The following is a 9,482-nucleotide window of genomic DNA, read 5'->3' on the forward strand; positions in this document are numbered from 1 at the left end:
GGTGACAGGTCATATCATGCCAATGTACCTGTGCTCAATAATGTTTTTTATGGATCGTAAACCTGTATGATTTTGGGTATAAGACCCTCTACCCTTCCTGATTTTGGCAGAGAGCAGGTTGGGAAAATGGGTGTTTAGACACGATGTACTGCATCTCCTGTCACTGCAATAAATAGTTAGAAAATCCAACTCATTGGACTTTGCCTGCGTGTCTTCCATTGGGCCCAGGTGCGCACGGGACACAGATTTGTGTAACACTCGGAACATTATCATCAGGACCAGCCAAGAGACACATAACAGTGAGTGAGTTTTTGACTTCTACAGAACTCTGCACTGGGCTGCAAAAATGTGCTTCCTGCCCCTTAAGCCTTGACCAGTTTTCATGGCTTTCCAGGGTCAGCCTTTGGCCTTGGACGATGTAATCAGCTGATCTGAAGAGCCTTCCTTCGACCCAGGGGGAATTGTGGGTATTCACCAGCCCAGCCCTTAGCCTGCCAGCCTGGCTAGATATGTGGCCTCCCTCTGGCTGCCAACTTCCAGGTGTTACCTGGAGATCTCCCAGAATTAGTCTCCTTGGGCAGCAACACAGCATAGATCTTAATCAGAACACAACATTAGGCAGTAATGCATCTGCCCTGGAGCTTGCTTCTGTCCTCCGCCCTGCAGATAGATGGGAAATGATATATATATATATTTAAGTCTCTGGGCAGGGTCCCCCAGACAAGCCCTTATGAACGGGCAACAGTGGGAGGGCACCTAGTGTCCTGGCCCTACTGCTGGACCTCCTGATGGCCCCTGGTATTTTTGGCCACTGTGTGACACACAGAGTGTTGGACTGGATGGGCCTTTGGCCTGATCCAACATTGGCTTCTCTTATGTTCTTGAGTTCTTAGTGACTATTAGCCACGAGATAGATAGGAACTCTCGGTCTGGGGCAAGGGATGCAATAAAGCTACCTCAGGAAAACTACCAATTAGTAATTGTTTTATGCAACAAGTGGTGCTCTGGGGCCAGGGATGCTCTGTATTCTTGGTGCTTGGGGGGGGGGGCAACAGTAGGAGGGCTTCTGGTGTCCTGGCCCCACTGCCGGATCTCCTGATGGCACCAGGTATTCTTGCCCACTGTGTGACACTGAGTGTTGGACAGGATGGGCCACTGGCCTGATCCAGCATTGGCTTCTCTTAAGTTCTTATGTTAACCTGCCCGACCACTACGGTCATCTCTGGAGGCCCTCTGAGGCAACCCAGGAGAAGGGTATTCTCGGTCGTGGCACTAGAACTCTGGAACTCTCTCCCCAGGGAGATTTGCCGGCCTCCTCCTGTTGTCTTCTTCTGCCAGCGAGTGGTTTCATGTGGCATTCCCTCAATGATCCCTCCCTCCTAATCAATGCTATAGCTGCTGTTTTTAAGGTTTTCTGCATATTAACTCTTGATTTTAATTTGTTTAAGGATGTGGATGGAAGGGGTTTGATTTCAATGGCGTTAAAATGTGTTTTAATTCATTAGCCGCCTTGGTGGCTGTAATGTATCCAGTCCAGACAAGTCCAGACAATCCCAGAGACAAACGTCGAGCTTCGCTCCAAGAGACAATGGACTATGCGGATCCTAGCCCGCTCCAATCAGGGGGCTAGGTTCCTGGCCGAGAGTCTATGGGACTCTTGGCCACTGTAAATAACCTATAGGGAAGTAGGGATGTGTTTTGGGTGGCGGTTTCTCAGGGGGATATAAGCCGGCCTGCGAGCCGGCCAAAGTTGTCTTGTTCCGGATAGAATAAAGTATGCTTTGCTGAAATCACTCTCCGTTTGCATACTTTTCAGTGGCCCTCATAAGGGCAGTAAGGCAGGATACAAATCTGGTAAATAGAATACATTTCAGCTGTGGTTTACTCCAGGGTCCAGCTGCCTAATGAGGCTCTGACTCCCAGTAACTATAATTTTTGTGGGAAAAAGCAAATGGGCAGGTATAAGTCTTCACCTCCCCTCTTGTTTTCTGCTCCCAGATCTTAACTGGTAGCACTTGAACCAGAGAAAGCAGGTTTGACACAAGCCAGGGTGCCAATTTTCTCTGGAGCACTGCTTCAGGCTGGATGTTAAAAGAATGAATGGAGGACTAGGGAATATTGATGTTTCAGGCCATGATCTGGAGACCAGTTTTTTTAGCTATACAACCTAGTGAATCGTTCTGGAAAACTCAAAACGCTGGCCTGTTTTATTGGCCTTAATAAGGAGAGAGAAAGAGAGATTGGATTTATACCCCGCCCTTCACTGAGAGAGCTCTCTCAAGAACTGCTCTTGAGAGAACAGCTCTCAGAGAACTTTTGCCTGACCCAAGGTCAGGCCAGCAGCTGCATGTGGAGGAGTGGGGAATCAAACCCTGTCCTCCCAGATTAGAGTCTGCGCTTCTAACCACTACACCAAAGGGGTATTATGTGGACTTTTAAGGGGTCTCACAGGGACTTCTCTCCATCCTTTTTCAGTGTATTGTATTACATACCATCAGATCTGCTATCACCTTAATTCCAGATGGGTAGTTTTGTTAGTCTGTTGTTGCAACATAAAACAGGAGACCAACCACGTTTATTCCACTATGAAAATTTATGGCGGACTAAATTCTGTTATAGCCTCTGAATTGGGGTTGGACTCCATTCCAGACCTCTTCTGGGCTCTGCCTTAACAAGGGACCAGTGGGTACTCTTTAGACATACTCGGATGATGGCTGGTTATCAAAGGCTGAGCAGCCTTTAATTGTTCAGATGTGGTCTGATGAAATCTCCTCTCGATCGATGCAGATAGTTTAATTAGCAACGAGTTTAGTGAATTAAACTGCTAACCTAGCAGTTCGAAAGCAAGAAATTGCAAGTAGATAAATAGGTACCACTTCATTGGGAAGGTAACAGCGTTCTGTGCGCCTTGGTGTTTAGTCACGCCGGCCACAGGACCACAGAAACGTCTTCGGACAGCGCTGGCTCTTCGGCTTTGAAACGGAGATGAGCACCACAACCCTAGAGTCGGATTCGACTGGCTTTCGAGCAAGGGAACCTTTACCTTTAGTGAATTAAGGAAACGGTAGGGGTTGGGGGGGCTGAGAAAGACTTCCGTGAAACTCGAAAACTAGGTCCCTACTTAATGAGACCGTCTCTTCAGCAAGTCTATGTACGCTTGTAGCTTTAGTTGGTCTGCAATTCAGTAATTACGCGATAGCTTCGCTATCATTTCCGAAAAGACCCACACATTTCCCCATCATTTTAGCCTGGGGATTGAAATAAATGATTTTGATTGGTCAGTGATAAAATTGTTCCTCGATGTCCAATAAAAGTCCTCGTAGCCAACCTGAGGTGATTTCTAAACCAATGAGAAGGAGACATCCTTCTGACCAATAGAAACGTACTATTTGAATCCGCTCATTTACATATTCGCTTCGCTGGGGACGTCACTTCTCCGGACAGCCAATAAGCAAGCGAGTGCTCGAAGCCTTCTTTTGCATAGTAGCTCCTATAAATACAAGGCGCCGGCGGCCGGTCTTCATTGCCTGTCTTTCTCAGTCAGTGTTAGCAGAGCGGTTGTTTGAATATGCCGGAGCCAGCCAAGTCCGCGCCGGCCCCGAAGAAGGGCTCCAAGAAGGCGATCACCAAGACGCAGAAGAAGGGGGACAAGAAGCGGAAGAAGAGCCGCAAGGAGAGCTACTCCATCTACGTGTACAAGGTGCTGAAGCAGGTCCACCCGGACACGGGCATCTCGTCCAAGGCCATGAGCATCATGAACTCCTTCGTGAACGACATCTTCGAGCGCATCGCCGCCGAGGCCTCCCGCCTGGCCCACTACAACAAGCGCTCCACCATCACCTCCCGCGAGATCCAGACGGCCGTGCGCCTCCTCCTGCCCGGGGAGCTGGCCAAGCACGCCGTCTCCGAGGGCACCAAGGCCGTCACCAAGTACACCAGCTCCAAGTAACTCGGGCTCCGGGCCCCCCTTCCCAGAATACCCAAAGGCTCTTTTAAGAGCCACCCATCTTTTCTCTAAAAGAGCTGTGCACTTAAAAGTCAGTCCAGTATAGCTAACTACTTAATTTGGAGAGGATTCTCTTTTTTTAGAAGAGATTCTTAGATTATTTGCGGCATTTATAAAGCTTTAATAATGTTCCACTTTGTAATATAGTCTAAAGGATTGTTGGTATGTTTTCCAGTGGTTCACTCCTAGAGTGATACCACTGCTTTGTTTTGAGTTTTCTTATAGATAAAATCTAGTACAATTTTTTGAAATAGATCCCCCCTTCTCCTTTGGGCGTAGAAAAAAAAGCGCCAGAAATTTGGGGGGGGGGCGGCAAGAAGGGTTAATCATCATTTGGGAGCCACAGTTTTAAAAATAGCCAACGCCTAATGAAGGGTAAATCTCATCAAAGTGGGCGTGGACCACTCCTACAGAGATCGCTGAAAGCAAGATGAACAAGCAATTTCAGGAAATTCTTTTATGTGTAGATGCGCCTTCATGGAGCCCAAATCTACAAATTGTTTTAGCCCTGGAGTCTCCCTCTAAAGCTTAGCTCTTTCTAATCAATAGCATATTGAAGTGTTTCATGCATCCCCTCGGGAGTGAAGTGTTGATTCACAAAGCTTTTTGCTCCATGTAAAGATAGAAAATACCCCCCCCCCTCCCGGAAGTTCTAACTTAACAGTTTAGCTTTGAATTTCTGCTTTCACTATTTCATGTGTTAAAATTTGTAGTCACTCTTTGTATAAGGGCAGAAATACAATATTCACCCTTTGCAAATACTTAATGGCAACACCCCCCCCCCCCCCCACCCGAAGGTTAATTTCAACTGAGTGTGTCCTGTCTCGCAGGACTATTGTGAAAAACACAAATGAACAAAGAATCTGAAATTTCAGCCATTTCAGGGACAGAAGTAGTGGCTCTTAAAAGAGCCTTTGGGATTATGGAGAGTGGGAGGGGAGACCACTGTAATGGCGCCCAGCGACTTTAAGCCCTCTCCCCACGGATGCGGCGGGCCAGCTGGATGTCCTTGGGCATGATGGTGACGCGCTTGGCGTGGATGGCGCACAGGTTGGTGTCCTCGAAGAGCCCCACCAGGTAGGCCTCGCTGGCCTCCTGCAGGGCCATGACGGCCGAGCTCTGGAAGCGCAGGTCGGTCTTGAAGTCCTGCGCGATCTCGCGCACCAGGCGCTGGAAGGGCAGCTTGCGGATCAGCAGCTCCGTCGACTTCTGGTAGCGCCGGATCTCGCGCAGGGCCACGGTGCCCGGGCGGTAGCGGTGCGGCTTCTTCACGCCGCCCGTGGCCGGCGCGCTCTTGCGGGCCGCCTTGGTGGCCAGCTGCTTGCGAGGCGCCTTCCCGCCCGTCGACTTGCGCGCCGTCTGCTTCGTGCGGGCCATTTCCTTCCTCTCTCCTAGGAACTGCTCGAACCACTCTCCTGAACAAAGGACGACCTAGCGAGCCCTTCTGTAGACACGCCGCGTATTTATAGGCAACCTTCCCTCTCCTGATTGGCTGAGGCCAGGAAAGGTTCCTTTTGCGCTTCCGAATTTGAATTTCCCGCTCGAGTGACGTAATTTCCCTGTCGTTCCCCGTCCTTTTTTTTTTTCCAGCACCCCTATTTGTCCTCCAACTGCTGTCCTTTACAGGGTTTTCAAGGCAAGAGTTATTCCGAGGTGGTTTAGCCATTGCCTTCCTTTAGATATATAGGTTCACATCCGAATACTAACCAGGCTCAACCCTGCTTAGCTTCAGAGATCTGACCAGATCGGGTTGGCCTGGGCCTTGTATTTCAGTAGCGGCTTTAATTGGGAATAAGACCTGAAAATACAATCCTGATTGTTGTTCCATCTGTTTTCTAGAGTACTTATTAAAAAGAATCAATTGACAAAAAGTTGACAAAGTTTTCACGAGGTGGTAGCGTGGCCGAGCGGTCTAAGGCGCTGGATTAAGGCTCCAGTCTCTTCGGAGGCGTGGGTTCGAATCCCACCGCTGCCAGTCTATTTTTGAAATCTCTCATTCCGATGTTTTTATTAGGAGCACACGATAATCTGGTACTCCAAAATTGGACATAATATAATCCGTTTTGTAATTCTTAGGTACAAATATCTTGATCTATCATCTCGTGACCTCTTGTATAATGTATGCCCACGGGATGTAAGGAAGAATATTGCTTAAAATGTGCCAGATCGCTAAATGTACCTTAAAGTACCTTTATCCAACCTTAGTATATTGATTTAAATAGTCTTTTTTTCCCTTCTGTATTCTTTGCCACAGTTTGAAAACGGATAAAGCAATGTTTATGAGGAAAAAAAGGAAAGACAACGAATAGATACGGTGGAAATTATTGTTTTGATTTGTTTGTTTAAAAAGCAGTTATACGGAGGTCTCTGTGGCGCAATCGGTTAGCGCGTTCGGCTGTTAACCGAAAGGTTGGTGGTTCAAGCCCACCCAGGGACGCATAATTTTCTGCCCCCCTGACTACCTAGCAAATTCAATGAAAACCATTCCTTTACCTTTTGGTATAAAATAGTCACACGTGCTGTCCCCAGATGTACTTTTTTTTAACTTACCCTATACAATTTGGGAATGGCTATTTGCCGGTCTGAAGGGATCCTGTTTCCAATAACTTTTTAGAAAATTCCATGCAAATTAAGAGTTTAAATATTCAGAAACTTCTGCAGTTTCAGCTTCCAAGCATTTCTTATGTGCAGCGTAATTAGACTACCCTTCTTCAGAACTGAAGAATCAATCATATGCATAATGACTGTAACTTGCTGTCCAACACATCAACATCAGCTTTAAAAATACCTGGACCAGAAGGAAAATCTGATGAGAAATAAACCAAGTTCGTAAAGTGGCCGAAGAGGAGTTTCCATTCTTGTCTCCTGATCTGCTCCCTTGGAACAATCCCACTTGCTGTGATTTAATAGCGCCGAGTTAGCATTGTCCATAATAGATTGTAAACCATTATAAAACAACATGTATTGGTCACAGTCTGCACTGGCAAGGCGGGATACAAATTGAAAATAATAAATAAATAAACAAAGTAGAAAGTGACCAAGATTTTATCCTGGATATCCAAATAGTCAGGAGAAAAGGCTGGGGCAAAACCCGCTCAACAAGACTGACATGGAGACAGTTCCTGGGATAAAAGACTGCGAGTTGAAGAGTGAACTCATGACCCACAAGAGCCCTTTACTAAACCTCCTTTTCTCTCCTATTTATTCCTATTCCATTTGACCTCGCCAAGAGACAGCGAGCTTGAATTTCGTTTGGAAGGCCTTGTTTTGGCACCTCCCCAAAATCTTTGAGTAGCCGTTCCGCTTAGTCATCTCATCCCTAATGAGATCACGCCCAAATTAGTGCAACGCTGCATTTCTCTGATAATGGGTGTTGTTAAATGCAAAGGCTCTGTCACCACCCCCGGGGTGGTGGCCTCTGTGCAGCCTTTGGTATAGCTTCTCTTTCTCTACCCCCCCCTTCATGCCTTCTCAGCTGGTTCATCTAACTGTGTGATCACAGACTCTGTCTTCTTCCTCCTTTCCTCCATCTCTTAAATCTATGTTTGCCCCTCTGCCTTTTTTTTTTTTGCACACCAATTTCTTCGTTTTCAGCACCTGCTACAAACCCAGGACGCTAGCTCTGCTCTTGCGCCTTTTCTCACCTCGCGCCTTGCCTGATATTTCCACTTGGATACTATTGTACTGTTTTAATGAGCTATTTTTAAATGCTTTATGTTAAATTGGATTGTTGTTATGTATTTTATTTTCTGTAAGCCGCCCTGAGCCTGCCTTGGCGGGGTATAAATTGGAAAGAGAGAAAGAAAGAAAACCCAAGGATGGAATTCTCATAGATCATCACGACTGGTCACCTGATGACCGCAGCTCCCACGGCTGAAGAACTAATTTATCCGTCAATCCACCCATCCTTTTGCCAGCTCTGCAAGCGAAAACTGTAATTGCAGACAGCATGGAAGTTTTCTCCTGTCTACTTGAAATCAGAGAGGGGGTCCGGGAGGCAACCCCTAAGAATCCCATCCAAGTTAGATGGAAGTAGAAACGCTATACAGATAGAAAATGTTCTGGAAACCACTATTAGACTCGACTCACTCGAGTTGGATTCTTTAATCTTGGACAAAGCTGTCTCTATGTCTAATATTAGAGAATCCAACACTGAGTTCTTAAAAATAAAAATGGAATCTTTCTTCCTACTCTACTCCAGGTCAGGACTTTCCATAATGTGCTTCAAGGGACAATTTGAACGAATGGATTCTGGATTCTAGACGCCAGCTAGAAGTCAGAGGAGATCTAATGCCTTCATTTTAGCTCCATGTGTATGGCAGCTAATTTTCTTTTATTTATCTTGTTCTCTGAATTTACAGAACTCTATCTACCGCCATACAAGCCCCCCCCCTTTTTTTGTTTCAGTAAGCTTTCATATTAGGAAACCATAGTGGGTTTTATTAAAGTCCAAAAGGAAAAGGGGTCCATGGAGTCGCGAAGAGTCGGGCTCGACTGTGAGACTGAACAACAAAAGGAAAAATAAGAATGCGCCCAACGTGGGGCTCGAACCCACGACCCTGAGATTAAGAGTCTCATGCTCTACCGACTGAGCTAGCCGGGCCTCAACAAGAAGCAGGCGGCGGAGACCAAGGACAAGGTGGCCAAGAAGAAGCCGCAGGGCGCGTCCGGGGCGGCCAAGAGCAAGAAGCCCGCCGCCAAGAAGCCGGCCAGCGCCGCCAAGAAAGTCAGGAAGGTGGCGGCTGCGGCCAAGGGGGCACCGAGGGTTAAAGTGACCAAGCCTAAGAAGGCGGCCAGGAGCCCGGCGAAATCCTTCAAGCCTCAAGCTAAAGCCAAGCCCAAGGCTTCCAAGGCGAAGCGCCCTGCCAAAAAGAAGTAAACGCTTTGGGCTAAGGCCGCTTTTTACACTTCCAAAGGCTCTTTTCAGAGCCACCTGAAAAGCTCCCCGAAAGGGCTGATCTTCAAAAGCGTCCTCTTTACCTGCCCCGGTTTCCTGATTCTCTAATCTTTTAATGTGTGGTCAATATTTAAACGTTTTTAGTTCTGCTATTTGAGATTTCTGATGGGTCCTACTGTCACGCTATCGTTTATCGAATGCCTCATCCTCTATTGAATCACTCTGCAATCCGCCTTCAGTCCAAGTGTGAAAGTTTAATCATTTCTAAATACAAATATATAAATTTCAAGCCTGTTTTGCCCAGGTTTGTTTCAGCTGCTATACTAATGGTTTTACTTTCAGGAGCAGGACTTGTCCCAGATAGAAAAAGTAGAACCTGCTTTCTGTATCATTAGCTAAACCCCATTTTAAAGAAATAGTTCAGCTTGCGGAAGGGTGGCTGAGCGGGCTGAGAGTGGGGATTTAAACCGAGTCTTCAAGGTGTGGGTTCGATTTCTAACGCTGCCCCTTGTTCTCATCAACACTGTTAGAGCTTTGCATTTAGGTTGTACCTAAAGAACATAAGAGAAGCCAATGTTG

At 46.8% G+C, this 9,482-nt stretch overlaps 2 protein-coding genes and 3 non-coding genes across 5 annotated transcripts; 3 read left to right on the top strand and 2 right to left on the bottom strand.

The window, feature by feature from the left end:
* The first annotated feature begins 3,568 nt into the window (after positions 1–3,568).
* Positions 3,569–3,967, top strand: LOC107124928 (histone H2B 1/2/3/4/6-like). Its single transcript, XM_015428422.1, has one exon. It carries the CDS (start codon positions 3,569–3,571, stop codon positions 3,947–3,949), a length of 381 nt encoding a protein of 126 aa, XP_015283908.1. The 3' UTR covers positions 3,950–3,967.
* Positions 3,968–4,972: 1,005 nt separating this feature from the next.
* Positions 4,973–5,386, bottom strand: LOC107124929 (histone H3). Its single transcript, XM_015428423.1, has one exon. The coding sequence runs from the start codon at positions 5,381–5,383 to the stop codon at positions 4,973–4,975; it is 411 nt and encodes a 136-aa protein (XP_015283909.1). The 5' UTR covers positions 5,384–5,386.
* A 513-nt stretch (positions 5,387–5,899) lies between these two features.
* TRNAL-AAG lies at positions 5,900–5,981 on the top strand. The gene has a single exon. It is a non-coding gene; the product is annotated as a tRNA-Leu (tRNA).
* A 388-nt stretch (positions 5,982–6,369) lies between these two features.
* Positions 6,370–6,443, top strand: TRNAN-GUU. The gene has a single exon. It is a non-coding gene; the product is annotated as a tRNA-Asn (tRNA).
* Positions 6,444–8,536: 2,093 nt separating this feature from the next.
* TRNAK-CUU lies at positions 8,537–8,609 on the bottom strand. Its single transcript has one exon. It is a non-coding gene; the product is annotated as a tRNA-Lys (tRNA).
* Positions 8,610–9,482: the final 873 nt, after the last annotated feature.

This window comes from Gekko japonicus, unplaced genomic scaffold (assembly GCF_001447785.1).
Source record: "Gekko japonicus isolate JY-2015 unplaced genomic scaffold, Gekko_japonicus_V1.1 scaffold8546, whole genome shotgun sequence".
NCBI lineage: Eukaryota > Metazoa > Chordata > Lepidosauria > Squamata > Gekkonidae > Gekko > Gekko japonicus.

Coding starts and splice junctions, on each gene's coding strand:
- LOC107124928 (XM_015428422.1), top strand. CDS start 3,569: ATGCCGGAGCCAGCCAAGTCCGCGCCGGCCCCGAAGAAGGGCTCCAAG.
- LOC107124929 (XM_015428423.1), bottom strand. CDS start 5,383: ATGGCCCGCACGAAGCAGACGGCGCGCAAGTCGACGGGCGGGAAGGCG.